The 16,245-nt window shown below is 45.5% G+C and overlaps 1 protein-coding gene across 7 annotated transcripts in view; it reads right to left on the reverse strand.

Annotated features, from left to right (window-relative positions):
* The window catches only part of SLC37A1 (solute carrier family 37 member 1), a 64,094-nt gene that overhangs the window by 40,150 nt on the left and 7,699 nt on the right, over positions 1-16,245 (reverse strand). For 6 of the 7 annotated variants that reach the window (XM_066370115.1, XM_066370113.1, XM_066370112.1 and 3 more), the window contains 5 exons: positions 9,204-9,285; positions 6,087-6,219; positions 5,595-5,673; positions 2,962-3,097; positions 1,405-1,481 (listed from right to left, as the gene is read on the reverse strand). In XM_066370115.1, the coding sequence (XP_066226212.1) occupies positions 1,405-1,481; positions 2,962-3,097; positions 5,595-5,673; positions 6,087-6,219; positions 9,204-9,285 (507 nt within the window). Of the gene's footprint in view, positions 1-1,404; positions 1,482-2,961; positions 3,098-5,594; positions 5,674-6,086; positions 6,220-9,203; positions 9,286-14,966; positions 15,048-16,245 lie in introns of all 7 variants that reach the window. The other variant, XM_066370117.1, reaches the window with a different exon arrangement.

Consider the following 16,245-nt stretch of genomic DNA (forward strand, 5'->3'; position numbering starts at 1 on the left):
CTTCATTTAACCATGGAGATATGTGTGTGTGACTATACCACTCTTTCAGAGCTTCTGCATTTATGATTCAAAAGAGGAATGGGGCCTTTTCCTGAAATTCTTGGAAGGCCCTAAATTTAAATGTGTGCTTCTGCACACTAAATCCAATCATTTGATGAAATATTCCATTGACACAACTTTCCACTGAGGGACCCATCAGGTGAATGGAGTATGCAAATGAGGCTCATTGAGCTGGCTCCTGTTTCACTTTCCCTGTCTTCCTTCAGTATCTCCCAACACTTCTTACCCCTGGCTCTGGCTAGGCCCTGGCCCAAGGATGTGTGTCACAGACATTACAACAGCACCTGGACTGTAGTCATATTACCAGAGGCTGAGTGCACCTCTGCTGGGTGCTAGGTGACTGACTAGTCAGACCTTGTCACACTTCCACATGCCTTTGAATCTTATTTTTAATGTAGTTTCTGCATCAAAAGGCCTAGGGCGGGGCCCTGCCCATGGCATTTCTCCTGGGTTCCCAGGAGGCCAGGAAGAGCAGAGATGCTGGTTAGCTGCTCAGGACAGATGTGACCCCGCCCACAGCAGGGAGGGCATATCCTGGGACAAAGGCCATAGGAGTTTCAGAACCTCAAGTCTCAGAAGTTTTTTTTTTGTTTTTGTTTTTTTTTTGTATTTTTCCGAAGCTGGAAACGGGGAGAGACAGTCAGACAGACTCCCGCATGCGCCCGACCGGGATCCACCCGGCACGCCCACCAGGGGGCGACGCTCTGCCCACCAGGGGGCGATGCTCTGTCCCTCCGGGGCGTCGCTCTGTTGCGACCAGAGCCACTCTAGCACCTGAGGCAGAGGCCACAGAGCCATCCCCAGCGCCCGGGCCATCTTTGCTCCAATGGAGCCTCGCTGCGGGAGGGGAAGAGAGAGACAGAGAGGAAGGAGAGGGGGAGGGGTGGAGAAGCAGATGGGTGCTTCTCCTGTGTGCCCTGGTTGGGAATCGAACCCGGGACCCCTTGCATGCGAGGCCGACGCTCTACCACTGAGCCAACCAGCCAGGGCCAAGTCTCAGAAGTTTTAATCATCCTATTTTAAAGAATAAGACTAGTTCAAGTGTTGTTTTTTTTTGGTCCTACAATAAATCTAAAGAAAAACTAAAAAATAAAGCTGGTGGCCTTTTTCACCTTCCTTCTTAAAAATTTTTATTTATTTATTTATTTATTTTTTTGCATTTTTCTGAAGCTGGAAACAGGGAGAGACAGTCAGACAGACTCCCGCATGCGCCCGACCGGGATCCACCCGGCACGCCCAAAAAATTTTTATTTTTTGATGACTGTTGACACTCAATATTATTTTGTTTTAGTTGTGGGTGTACAGTGCAGTGGTCAGACAGTCGTGTACATTACAAAGTCTCACCTTCCTTTGCCAAACCAGTTGCTGAGGCAGGTAACAACGCTGGGCCAGCCGGTGGTCTGCACCAGCCCGTTGATGACCTGTGACAGAGGGCAGAAGGGAGGGCTGTGTTCCACGGGGCCCAGGACAGCTCCCTCTTCCCTGTTCTTTGGGAGCACAGCTGACTCACACGAAAAGAAGGGGGCCAAGCACTATTTGACGTGAGCCCCAACAGCCAGAGATGTATTTTAAACTCTCTATATACATAATTACAAATGCAATACAACCTTAGTGAGAAAATTTTAGAATAAGTAGAGAAAAGGAAGAAAAAGAAATCTCTGGGTAGAAGACGAACTACTATCAACATCTTGGGGCCAAAGTCTTCAATCTCTGTCTAATTTAAAACTTTATAGAAAGAGAGAAGAATTGTTCTTTTTATAGAACTGTTTTTGTACCATAAACAAGGCTTGTGAACTGCACACTTTCACTTCTCATATACTATTGATCATAATCCTTTGAATTGAGCTTAACGACCTAAAACCTGCATTTCCCCCATTTTCAAGAGTACCCTGAGCTTACATTTCAAAAGAGGATTTAGCAAGTGTACTGGCGAATGGGTTTGCTTTAGTCTCAGGAGTGTGAGGGGCAACTTCACAAGACAACATGAAACTAGGTACAGCCTAGTACATCCTACAACCACCACAGTGACAGCCCAGCTCTGTGGGGGACCATCCAGAGGTCACCCCAGGGTCCAGCCTTACGGCTGCTCAGGCTTGGTCTTCCCCCTAGGAACATGCTGGAACTCTGGGAAATTGTTTCTTTTTTCCTTCCTTCTAATTTTATATATTACTATAAAGCGTAAATCACTTTTATAATTAAAACAGTCAAATTTTTTTCAAGGCCTATGGCAAAATTTTTAAAAGCAAATTACATCCCACACCCTCTTATGCTATCTGGAGAGCCTCAGAAGTTGAGTTCATTATTTTAAGTCATTTTCCATTTCTAGTAAATATTTATCCATGGGAATGTCGGGAGGGGGAATAGCCAAGTGTTTCAGGAATGGTGGGACCCAGCTGGAGAGGCAAAGCCACAAGGTCTGTGTCAGCCCTCACTTGCTGTGAGTACCCTAAGCTCTCTCCTTCCATGACCACCTCCATACAACCTGCCCCATTGCTAATGACACCCAAGTCCTCCCTGCCTCCTGCCCTCGCTACACTTCGCATCCCCCTAGCCTGACTGGTCCAGTGTGTTACATGACCGAGAATCTAGAACTCATCCAGGTGAAGACCGAGGGGCTCAAGCTGCCATCCCCTGCTGGGGGATGAACGAATAGGACTAAAGAGGCAGCTCCAGAAAGATAAGGAAAACTGCACAATGGCTGGAATCTCAGAGAAGGCAGAAGAGACTTTACATGTCAGCGCTGACCCTGATGTCAGACAGGACACAGGGCAGCCACCCTACCCCCACCTTCTGTCATCGACCATCTTCCCTCTTGGCCGAGGCAGGGACCCGTGACATAAATACTTTGTTCAGATCATCATGGAGACCCCACGTGTGGTGAGCCCTGGACCCAGACCTTACCTGAGTTACCACATAGAATCCAAAACTGTGGATATTGTAGAAATACCCTAACCCAAACAGCGCAGTGAAGGCACCACTGGCCAGCATGCCGCAAGTTAGGTAATACCTAATTGGCAGGCGCTCCCCAATGATGCCACTGTGGATAAGAAAGAAAAAGGACAAATATGAGAAAACAGACATACCCATAATGTAAATGATGCTGCGATTTCTTTCCAGATGTTTTCATGCTATTCTCTGAGCTTTTAGAACTCCAGAGCCCTGCAATTTCCAGGAAGAGTTAATCACAGCAATTTCCCAATGGAGCATTTATTAACCAAAAACTGGCAATTGGCAACATCTTTTAAGACTTTTTATTTCTAGTAAAAGTCACTGTCAAATCATAAACCTCAAATACCATGGCTCACACATATGATGTCTGCCAGTTAAAAAAAAACAAGAACTTGTCTTGCTAGTTAATCCTGCTTTTATATATATAAGTAACACCCAGTTAAAATTTTAACTGTCAAACCATACATAAACGTCCTAAAAAGGGGTCACCTGTGACCATGAGTAAGTCTCTTGGCCCTGGAGTTGTCACCTGCATGAACTATATTGGGCTCAAATTTTATCTCTGCTTAAAAGTTTTAAAAGCAAAGGCCCAATGGAATAAACACCATTGCACATTATATTGGACTCACACAGGCAGTAAAGGCCACACCACACCTGCTGACACCTGCCAGGATGACCTGGCCAAATGAAGGTGCTCACCTATCTAATTTTATCTGCTATACTCCATGATCCATGTGCCATGATGTCACTAGAAGGCCATGCAAGGGAGCAGTGCGTACATACCCTTGCTGCCGTCATGAGTCGGCTGTGGATTTCACATTAAACAGAATTTCATAATAACCCTTACAAGCGAGCTGCATAAAAAATGATCTTTGCCAATAAATAAGCAACAATAAAACAACTTTACTTAAACCAGGTTTCTTAACCTCAGTATTCTTGATGTCTTGTACCAGGTAATACTTTGTGGTGAGGGGCTGTCCTTGTGCTGGAGCCTGTGGGCAGCGCCCCTGGGCTCTGCCCACTGGATGCCAGTTGCATCCTACCCTTTCTCCAGTTGGACAACCAAAAATATTCTCAGATATTGCTCTGTGTTTCTGAAGGGATAAAATCACTCCCAGTTGCTAGGAACTATTTTTTTAATTTAGAAATTGAATTTAGAAAGGTGACACGGGTTCATAGGAACATACAGGTTTCAGGTGTGCATCTCCATGGCACATGGTGTTGTGGAGAAGGACACTGAAATACTGTTTTCTAGTGACTAGGAAAAACATACTCTAGCCTTTGGGTCTTTTTATACTATATATACTTTTTATGGTGTTCAGAGAGATTAGTCTTTAGCATATAAATATTATTCCACAAGACGGAATATGGCTAGCAGCCTGGTTGCTGCCCATGCCAAGAAGCCCAAGGCTTACACTGCACTTCTCGTTAACAAGGCTCATGTTCTGCTGTGCACCGCATGCCTCGGGCTTCCATATCTGTTACTGTCCCTACCTGTAGCACTATGCAAATATGCAGCTACAATATAGGAAAACCATCCACTCCAACAGAGGACACTGCCTGGCAGGGCGCCAACCACCTACAAGGACACTGGGCTGGGGTGGGGGTCCAGGTCCTGATGATGCCACACTCTGGAGGGCTTCAGGGAAGAGGCTTAACATTTTCAGAATCCCTGAGAGTCTTGACTCTCTAAAGATCTGTCTCTGAACAAAAGCCTCTTGGGCTATAAAGGTCTTAGACCCTATTGGGCTGATTTTTATTTCCAACCTGGCTGAACTGACATAATACCAGTATTTAACCCACCAACCACATGCCCCATTACATACCTAACACCATCTACCTAGGTCAGTTTAAGAATAGGATCAAGAAGAACCCAGGAGAACAACAGTGTGATAGACACAGGGCATGAGCCACATGCCAGCACCGTGCTGAGCATCCTGCATGTATTAACTCATTGCTCCCCACAACAATCCTGTAAGGTAAGAACTACTATTTCCCCCACTTTGAAAGCTGTATAGTAATTTGCCCACAGCCACAAGAGCAGGTGGTGGAGCTGGGATTCAGGTCTGGCCAGTGTGCACCCCCAGCCGCCGCACTGCACAGCCTCTGAGCTCAGGTGAGAAACTCCGTGTGTGCCGATCAGGATGTCTAGGCAGACACGTCCAGCACACAATTCGTAAACTGTGCAATTAGTGATTTGGGGCCTGTAAACAGGAGGCAGCCCTGAGGCAAGGATGTGCTCTGCTGAGCACCACGAGGAGCCACCAGTACCGTTTCTAAGTGACCACACCCAGCAGGGCTCAGTGTGCATCCTACACCCCAGGACCAGCAAGCCAGCCATGGACAGTTGCCCTGATCAGCAGAGTGCCCGTGTCCTCTACATGTGCTGCTTTGTGGTTGCACCTTCACAGACACAACAGTTCACGCTGGCTCTCATCTTTCCCTTGTCTCCAAGAAAAGATGGGAAGTTAAGCGACCTGTAGGTGGGGCTTAGTATCAAGCATCCTACACACACCAGCCCCTCGAGAAGGTTCTGTGCTGAATAGTACAACTGGCAAGAGTCTTGCAAACTTGAGCAGACCTACCTCAGGTACATGCCGATGGCGTAGGCGCACAGGAAGGAGTAATCCAGGGCCCCAAGCAGCTGCTGGTAGTTGTCCTGATCTACATGGGTGAAAATCGACAGGTGAAGGTGAGTGGTGCTGATGTTCACTAAGCATCAGTGTATGTTCTGCTCTCTGAGTGTGGGCAGTGCACTCTGAGGAGGAACATGGAGAACATGGTGGCACACCTGTTAGGCTTCTTGGCAAAGGGAAATATAGCCACCACATTCCAAACCACCACAAAGTATCCATTAAGTGTATGGAGGAACCCACAGGGCTCATGGCGAGCATCGATTTCACCTAAGGCCAGGCCCGCACCAGGCCTCTGTGGTCTCTCCTTCCCACCCACAAGTTTGTGCTTTGCACATCTTAACTTCCAGCTTTGACAAATACAACATGCAAACAGCAGATTTCCCCACTAAGAGGATCTCTGTTCAGGCCCGCTTCATGAGGGCACAAACACAGGGAACTCACCGAATGGGGCCCAGCCACACTCAGTCTCATTGTCTGAGAGCTGGTGAGAGGGGCTTTCACTGGCTTTTTGGCTCTGGCTGTTAAATCTGACTTCATCCCCATTCACAGAAGCACAGTACCTGTGGAGCTCACCCTAGGACATGGACGGAAGGACAGGGGCCAGAAAGAGAAAGAATACTCAGGTGAGGTTCAGTGGGGATACAGAGTAAGAACAGCAGCCCCTCTTCCCAGCCTTCCCAGCCTTCCCAGCCAACGGGTTCTTGGGGAGGAAGTCACCATTGGGGCAGTCTGCCTGTAGGGCCCATAGAAGGCTGGCGGGGAAGTCCAGCAGCCCACCTGAGCACCCACAGCAAACACAAGACTGCTCAGAGTAGCTGAAAGCTGAAAGCTGACTTCCCATCATACTTGGACCACCTGCCCAGAACAGACCAAAGGATTCACTTTGCTAGATTTACAGGGCTGAACACTGTGGCGATACAAGAGGACAAGTTCCAGGGCCACGCCACCGTGAGGATACCTCTCAAACAAAAAACCTGACACTGAGGAGCTCAAATAGTAGGACTCCATTTCTATTTATGAAGATCAAGAACAAGAATGTGAATCCATGGTGACCTTGGTGAGAATCAGGATTCCCTGGAGGGGGGGTAGTGACGCAGGTCAGGGTATAAGGAGCCTTTTGGGAGCTGGAAAAGGGCCAGACAACAATCAGGTGATGATTTCCAGAGTGAGAATGTAAAAATTTGTCCCTGGCATGGTACATGGGATTCAGCCGCTCTGTGATCACGTGGCTGTGTCATCATCATAGGGACATTGCCCTAAAAATCTACCTAAGGGTTCTGGTTTACAAATTCAAAGTACTGTAGCTATTTGCAAAATAGCTTTCCTCAGCTGAGCTTGTCTTGCCTGGGGCTGGAAGCTTCCCCTGGGTGAGTGAGCCCTGTCTCTTGCCCCTGCCTGTGCTCAGCTTACTTACACTCCACCAGGGAGACCTTGCAGGGCTGTGGACATTACTGTGACCTTGGGTTAGAGTACATGGGGAAGGGGGGTGGGGGGAAGCCCGCAGTCCTTCCTTTCTGCATGAAGCTGGCATTTTCAGCATTTTCTCATTCACCCGTTTTATACTTCCCTCTTCTTTGCCTTCAGAAGTCAGGTGTTTCTACCTACCTTCTGCCGCTTCTCATGGAAGACAAGTTGGCCAGACTTGAGGATTACCTGACCCTGCTCTGTTTAGTTTTCAGTAAGCAAGATACAGGTGGGCCAGGAGAGCATCCTCCCAGGCTGAGAGGGAACTGGGACCAGGGCTGGGTTGGAGTGCGTTCTGACACAGGCCTTGTACAGCAGCGAGGGAAAAGGAAGTTTGTAGACCATCGCCTCCAGCAGAACTTTAACACCCTCTTTCATCACTTAACATTCCCAGGGAGGAACCATCCATGGGAACTATAGAAGATTAGATGTGCTCTTTTTCTGTTTCATAAATATGCAGAATAGCCTTTCTGTTTTGTTTTGTCCTGTGACAAAAGGTAGCCTAGCCTCCCAGTCGAGACTCAGCCTCTGAGCTGGAACCCTGGTGCCACTATGCTGGCTTCTGACCTTGACCGAGTCCGTGAACTGTCAGTTATACAGCCAGGACAATCCAGCCTGTCCCAGTGCTGCTGCCCAGAGGAGCTGTGTCCAGAGTCTCACCGTACTGCTTCTGTCCCTACACTGACCTGCCGCCCTTCAGGCTGGTGGCTTCACGGTGCTGCCCTACCCTCCAGCTAGTGCTCCAGGCATAGGCCCATGATCCACACTCAGCCTTTGCAGGTCAATCCCGGACCCCAGGAGGGCTCCCTATCTACGCTTGCTTCTTCAACTCCACAGTGCTCCCAAAGGTCTCTGCAATGGTCTCTTTTATTTTGATAACTTGCCTTTCTCTTCAGCTGTACTTGTATTTCCCTAAACAGGAGGACAAGAAGTTGTCCTGTGTAAATCTACAGTGGTTGGTCACTGGTACTGATTTTAGAGTTACTGGTTGAGTGGATGAGTGTTTATTAATGCCCACCATCTCTTTTCCCATCCTTGTCTTCTCCTTTAAAACCACATATTGAAAGGTCCGTAAACATTTCTAGTCATTAAAACTTGGTATGTCAAAAAAAAGTGAGGATTTTGCAAGCAACTTGAAGGGAACAGAAAATGCCTGCTTACTGGGAGTCAAGGAGGAATTTTAGAATTTTTGGAGTAAGTGGATGATGTCTGACATCCACTGGGAGTTACTGAAAAATGGGGAGCATAGAACCATCCACAGAAACAATAGCCTTGGCATTGCCTCTCCTATAGCCTCGGGACTTAGAGGGCAGCTGTCCAGTGCTCAACCACTCACAGGAAGTGGAGGAAGCTTACTACAAGGTCAACAGAGTCACAGTCCTGGATCTGCGTCTTTGCCAATGACTAGAAAGTAGGGGGCGGGCAGTCGAGCTGTAAACAAGCTCTTTGGCAATAGACAATTTCCTTGTTCTGTCTACCATCTACAATAAAGAGTCAAAAGCCACTCAAGCTTGTTGACACACTACAGGCAAAATGATGTAATTCCAATGAGGGTCAGAACATCATCTTGCTTTTCCCCAAGTTATAACTAGCTTTTATGTAAGACTGTCTCCTTGAACCTCCTTTACTCAAAGCCTAGTTAAATGCCTGCTCCATGGCTTCCTGCCCACCTGTCACTCAAACAGAAACCCAGTGTTCTAAGAATAAGGAAGAATCATCACCACATCCAGGCTCAGGATCAAAACGTAATGATTGTAGAAGCAATTTGGGAATAATTTAAGATGTGATATTTTGGAGAGAAAATTTATACAAGACAATTTAATTAAGCTTAAGAATTCTGAAACTGTCAACTAGTACAAACTGAAAGTGTACTACCTCTAAAAGTATAAATCCTAAAAACATTTTAAAGATTTTAATTTCAGAAAAGAGAAATTAAAGAGCAAAGCAGCAAAATAACTTGCTTCTACACAATCCATTTTCTGCATTTATCTTACCCCTCCCCCACAGTCCCACCTCCCCTGCCAGTTGCCTCTTAACTAGTTTCTTACAGAGATTACAGCAGAATAGAAAACTAAGTGCTTTATGATTTCTTACCTTAACGATGCTGATAGGCTTTCGAGATAAATGGAAACTGGCATATAGTAAAAACGTCAACATAAAAGTGAAGGCTCTGTACCTGAAACATAAAACGGGTAGGCACTGATATTTGATAATATGAGATACACGAAGAATACACGATAACTGTAATTCTTGTTTTCTTATGCTGCGTATTATTCATTCAGTCCTACAGCAGTGGTCAATTTTATTTATAATATCACTATAATAGTATATTTAAAAAGTGGGACTTTTGCTCTGTACAAATCGAAACAATTTAAACATTCATTTAAAAAAAATTATAATCAAAGAGTAAGCCGGGACTCAGAAGATGAACACATATTTACAAAGCAAACAGAAAGGAATGATTATTTAGTTTGAAACAAAATTAACTGTGAGCTTCTTGTGAGCCTGGGCATTTAAGATTGTGTGCTTTACTTTTTAGCATCTATGCAACTTTTCAGAAGGACACAAGCAAAGCAGAGACATAAATACCTCCCTGAGCCCAATGAGAAAAACTCAGTGATGCTGACAAGCTATGAATAAGGCTGATGACAAAAAAATACTGGCACCAAGCCCTGCTGCTCTTTTTGGTTTATGAGAAAAGCAGTTCAAGGGGGTGGGGGAGAGGAAAGTGCTGAAATACATGGGACTCTTAAAGAAGATGATTTATAAACAAGATAAAAGCTCATTCCAGTCTAAAAATATGACCCATGCTATGGAAGAACATTTCTGAAGGGATAAAATGCGTCAAGAGGAGAAATTATTTGGCAAGAGATGAAAATAAGGCACTCCCACCAGGAGGGCGGTTCCTTCTGTGTCCTGAGACCCAGCCCCTCATTCTGAAGAACCTGTCCTGTTTCTGGCTGGGAAAAGGCCAATCACTTTCAAGTTGAGTGATGGCTTGAACTGATAACTACTTAAGACAGAAGCATAGGAGATAGAACAGAGACAGGCAGAGAGCCGACATCCGACATCTGCAGAGGAGTTGTGTCCCCAGGACCCTTGGTGATGCTGGGACCCTCTCCTCCAGTCTCACACCCACAGTTGTGATGTACTCCTCAGGGACAGCTTTCCGTGAATGACACAAAGAACCCTAAGGCTGCCTGCCTCTTTGGCTAGTATTGGACAAATAAATATTATAGATTAAAAAATATATATTGTATTGCAGGTGGGAAAAAAGGGTCAGTAGGAACATGGGACTAGAACCTACAACACCCAGGATACTCATGCCTTGGGGATGGTAAAACTCCAAATGGACTGGCCAGGCACTCGCTAAATACTTATAATAAACGAGTAACGATGCCACCACGTGCTCCTCTCCATCAAGGAATCATACCCTGATGGTTTCCCTAGGGTTCTTTGCTCTCTAAGCCCATACCAATGACCAGATAAGAAAAAAGTCAAACCATAAAGAGTAAGTGTATATTTTATCCCAATGAACAGAGACTATGCAGGTATGGTGGGTTTGTCACAAAGCCCAGGTCTTTTCCCTTGTGTTTCTGAAAACTATCCGTTCGGGTAGGGAAAGGAAGTCTCTCAATTTTTTGCTTGAAGCTCCCTGGAATCCCACCCTCTGCTCCTCGGTGCCCTAGGTTCCCACCGTAGGAAGAGTTTAGGCCATTGGAACTCTGTAAAACGCTCAATACCCAAAGTTCCAGCCCACAGGTAGTTTCATTCACTAGTCACTTATATCCTCACTGGATGTAAATTAGGGTGAGTGCAGCCTTTGGGGAACCCTGACATACCCCTGTTTGAGTACAGGATTCCCTTTTCCAGTCTTTACAAGGAGTATTTTGAAAACGTTCTCAGACTGAGTGACCTTCACACCTCCCAAATCAGCACGCGAGGTGGGAATCTGGAGCCCTCCGAATGCCTCATACTCCAGCTTACAGGTGTGGGATCCACCAGGAGAATCTGAACTCCATCATCACCCAGCTAAGAAGGACTTTGAGAAATCAGCTCTACTTAAATGGGCTTTGAGTTCATGTTGTCTACCCAGCCATAAAGAGAGTATTCTATTTATAAATATTGTTTTTATTAAATATATTTTAAAAACTTATAAACTAGACTAAATAACCCAGAAAGGAACAGCTCCTCCGTGTGTCCAGACAAAGTCTAAAGAACACTGAGGCCCTAATATACCTGCATTCTTATATAGTCAAGCTGTCTAGGTTATCAGAACCTAGTGGCCATCCCTGGGCCATTGTCCTCCTTCCTTGGGCCTCCACCCCATCCCTGGGCCTCTGTCTCTATTCTTAGACTTCTGCCTGTATCCCTAAGCCACTGCCCCTTCTCTAACTGGTGGTTCTGTAGTACTGCTCACCAGCACTGGGCCTGGCAGGACAAAGTTGGTTCTAGGACGGTGCCTTGTTGGGAGATGATGAATGGAGCACATGCCCAAGGATGCTCCATGAGCACATGGGTCACAGAAAGGAGCAACACAGGCTTTCGGCTGAACTGAATTTTCAGCGCAGTTTTGTGTGGAACTGAAATAGCTTGATGAGTCAGCCTGCAGATTGCCAGGTTCTCTAATAGAACCTTTTTATTTCTGCCGGATCATCCTGGGTTACGGGACTAAAGTTCTAAATAACCCTCCTAAGTCCTTTGCCCATTTTGTGATTCTATTTTCATTTTCTTTCTCCTTTTATTATTCAGAGTGCAAGTATTTTGAATGATGTTTGTGTCCTTTTATCCCTCTTGTACTGGGTTAAATACTGTCCCTTTGAACTCACGTCCACCTAAAATTCTCAGAATGTGACCTTGTTTGGACATGGTCTGGAGGATATAATTAGTTAAGCTGAAGTCACACTTAACTCACGTATGACCTCAAATGCAGTAAGATCCTAAATTCAGTGACCAATGTCTTTATAAAAGCCATGTGAAGACACAGAGACAGACAGGGAAGAAGGCCATGAGACAAGATAGGCACAGCCAGACAAGGAGTGCTAAGGATTTAAACAACCACCAGTGGCTGGAAGAGGCAAGAAGGGTTCTTCCCGATAGCCTTCTGTGGGAGCACGGCCTGATGACACCTTGTTCTCAAACTTCAGCCTCCAGAACAGTGGGAATAAATTTCTGTTGTTTGAAGCCCCCCAGTGGGTGGAACTAGGTCTCAGCAGCCCTAGGAATCTAATACAATCTAATACTTTTGTGTTTTTTGTTACACTTAGGCTTGTGAATACTAAGAAAACACAAATGAAAATGAATTATCTAATACGTTCATTCATCAGTGTTCCCCTCACTTTTTGTAGTTACCATATTTCCCCATGTATAAGATGCACTATAATTTTGGGGCCCAAAATTTGAAAAAATAAAGTATTACATAAAGTTATTGAACTCAAATTTTATTCATCATAAAATTCATACAATTTCTCATCTGCACGAAAAAGCAGGAAATGCAGTTAAAAAATCTACAACCACTGTATAAGATGCATCCAGTTTTTAGACCCCAAAGTTTTCGAAAAAGGTTGCATCTTATACATGGGGAAATATAGTATATCTGACTGCATCATTCTTTGACCTACCAGCACTACAGGAGTGGTATTTTGGTTAACCCTTAGTTTCTAGTGAGAAAAGCCCACCATGGCAGTGATGGTGCAGGACAGGTGGGCACCTTTCAAAGCGTCCTTAGACATGTTCCTAGGTGAACAGCAGCCTGCTCCAGGTTAAAAGACTCACTATGTTTCCTCTTCTGAGTGTTACTTATCTCAGTCATAAGCAAATAAGGAATAAACAAATGCTTTAGATGAGAGTTACTGAGCAGTATGACATGGCATAGAGATTAGCCCAAAGACATCCTTAACTTAGAAACAAGGAAGCCGTACACAACTGTGATGTGCATCCCTTTCAGAGCATCCTAGGGGAGGCACATGACTTCGGTGATGGTAGCACTGATCATTTGGTTAAGGCGCTGTCTCTCAGATTGCCCCTCAGAGAAGCTACAACACCCCCCTCTACTAAGTAACTAATAAAGAATTTGTAGGAACACACTTTGAGATTCAGTAAATAACCTGTTCCTTCAAGTTTCCCCCAAGACTGTGTGTCCCTTGATCATCTTCACCTAAACTAGGCACTGCTGATGGTGATGGAATGGCTGTCTAGGTTATCAGACACTCTTGCTCCCCTGAGGGGCTGGCATTCAGCTGTGAGGAAGAGCATTCCTTTCTCCCATTTATATACATTTACTGAATGACAGCCGCATGGACTCACTGGATTCTAATTGTATTCAATGGGCTATAATCCATTAATAGTATCACTTATTGTAAATCTCAAATCATCCCAGATTTGGCAGTGGGAGTCCCTTCATTTTTAAGCACACCTTTATTTTCTGGCACAAGGTATTCCTGGCTCCTCTTCCTTCCTCTGCCCCAGTGCTGAGATAGCAGTCTCCAAAAATGCCCAGCTCCTTCAGTGGGAAATGGCACATAGAAACCAAGATCTGACACCTGGTGCGCTCACGGCAGTGAGGTGTTGCTGTTCCTAGGGCCTCTTGGTGAGTAGGGATAAGGCATCTTATATGCACACACACATACAGCAAATAGACACATTACCACACCTCCCCACACAACCATATCAGTTTCTCCCTCTGCTTTCTCCCAGTTCTTCTTGCTATCTTTAATCCCAATCCAATGCCACATGATTCATTCAGTCCCTCCCCTGCCCACCATTAGTGAGGAGCTGCCTCCCTTCTGTAGTATTCCTGACGAAAATGCATAATCCGCATCTAGTCACAAGGAAATACTAGACACATCCAAAACAAAAGACAGTCTATATATATATAAAAAAAAAAGGCTTATAGGCCCTGGCCGGTTGGCTCAGCAGTAGAGTGTCGGCCTGGCGTGCGGGGGACCCAGGTTCGATTCCCGGCCAGGGCACATAGGAGAAGCGCCCATTTGCTTCTCCACCCCCACCCCCTCCTTCCTCTCTGTCTCTCTTTTCCCCTCCTGCAGCCAAAGCTCCATTGGAGCAAAGATGGCCCGGGCGCTGGGGATGGCTCCTTGGCCTCTGCCCCAGGTGCTAGAGTGGCTCTGGTCGTGGCAGAGCGATGCCCTGGAGGGGCAGAGCATCGCCCCCTGGTGGGCAGAGCATCGCCCCTGGTGGGCGTGCCGGGTGGATCCCGGTCGGGCGCATGCGGGAGTCTGTCTGACTGTCTCTCCCCGTTTCCAGCTTCAGAACAATACAAAAAAAAAAAGGCTTATAAACATAAAAAATGTCAAGGTCATAAAAGACAAAGAAAGGTCAAGGAAGAGTTGTGAATGAAAGAAGCTTAAACCTACAGGACAGCTAAATGCAACATGTGACCAGGGACAGGAACCCCGGTCCAAGAGGCAAGCTATAAAAGATGTTATTGAATATCTGGTATACTTTTGAATATGGACTATAGATTAGATGATGAAATTGTGTCAATGTTAATTTCTTGATTTTGAACTTTATATGTATTATAGTTACACAAGAATGTCTTGCTTACAGGAAATACACACTGAAGCATTTAGAAACAAAAGGATACAATGTCTGCAACTTACTCACAAATGGTTCAAAAAACGTGTGCTTACACGCGCACACACGAAGAAGCAAATGAGGCACAATGGTACAAATTTGTTTGCCAAAGAAGGCTCAGAGCCCGAGGAGAGAGCCCTATAGCCTCCTCTGCCCCCCACCCAGCCTCTTGCTGGACCTGCACTGTTTGAGGAAGGTCCTAGGAATGGAGCCTCGAGGGCCTCCAATGGCTGCTGCAATGAAATGGGAAGTACGGAGACTCACCTGCCTGTGTCATCTGCACACAAAGGAGGGAAGGCAGTTCCCAAATGGAAATCAAAGCGCTGCTACAAATGGGCAGGTATGCTGGGTAGAGGCACATAAAAAGTGTCCTTACTAAGAATGTTAAAGCCATTGCTAAACCTCAGCTAAAAATAACTTTTAAAGGCCAAAAAGCAACTTTGGGGCAAGATAGAACAGAATTAAGACAACAGTTTATACCCTTGCTACCCAAAGTATGGCCAATGGACTGATGGCACCATCACCTGGGCAAGGCAGAATCTCGGGCCCAGCCAGACCCACTGAGTCAGAATCTGCTCTTTAGCAGGTTCTCAGGGTGATTCACATGCTCACTAAAGTTTGAGAAGAACTACTCTATCTTTGTAGGTCTTAACCTTAAAAATATGTTTGTGATACATTAAGACTTTTCTACAGGAGTTCTTTGTAACATAATTTTTTTTCTGAGTTTAAAAATTATATCAAAATGAAGTTATAAAACAAAGAAGATAAGCACTCCCAAAATAAAAAGGTAGGTGCTTGAACCCTTGTGGCTAGATTTGCAGTAGATGTGAACTGAGTCAACACACACTCCAGAAAGAACGACATATCCAAAGTCACACCTGAGACCTGGTGGCTACTCCACCAGCCAGCAGAGGCCTGGGGAGCTGCAAAGGGTGTGGAGGCCACAGGTGGGTTGTCGTGATGGAGATGAAAGGTCCAGAATTGCCACAATGGGTTAATAATTGTTTTGCTCAGAAAACATTTGGGTTCCTGAAATTTCTTATCTGCCTAAAAGCAGAACCTAGGAAGGAACTCAATTGTCATAAGTCCCTCCTGGGAACTATCAGGGGAGACTGACTCATTACCGAGGATGAGAAGTTCCACATCATGCCCAAACAGACACTGTCACAGCACCATCGTTATCTCCCAACTATTCTCCTAAGGCCCATTTGTCTTTCCAAAAAGTCATCTATTTTCCCATAAGTGCCTTTCTCCTCCTCTTCTTCCTCTATTAAGAAGGTATAAAGTCCTAAATTCTAACATCCTCGTTAAGTCACATTTTTCTGTAAACTCCTGCATATATATATATGTGATTAAATCTCTTTCCTCTTGCGAATCTTTTTGTCAATTTAATATGTATGCACCCAATTATGGAACTTAAGAGGGTAGAAGAAAAATTTTTCCTTCCCAACAGAGATCAGCAGGGGAGACACCACTGAGTGTGGGTCAGAGGCCAGAGACCCCAGCTCTAGACTCTGTCCTCGCCATCAAATTCCTCCAAGGA

Source organism: Saccopteryx leptura, chromosome 2 (genome assembly GCF_036850995.1).
Source record: "Saccopteryx leptura isolate mSacLep1 chromosome 2, mSacLep1_pri_phased_curated, whole genome shotgun sequence".
Taxonomy (NCBI): Eukaryota; Metazoa; Chordata; class Mammalia; order Chiroptera; family Emballonuridae; genus Saccopteryx; species Saccopteryx leptura.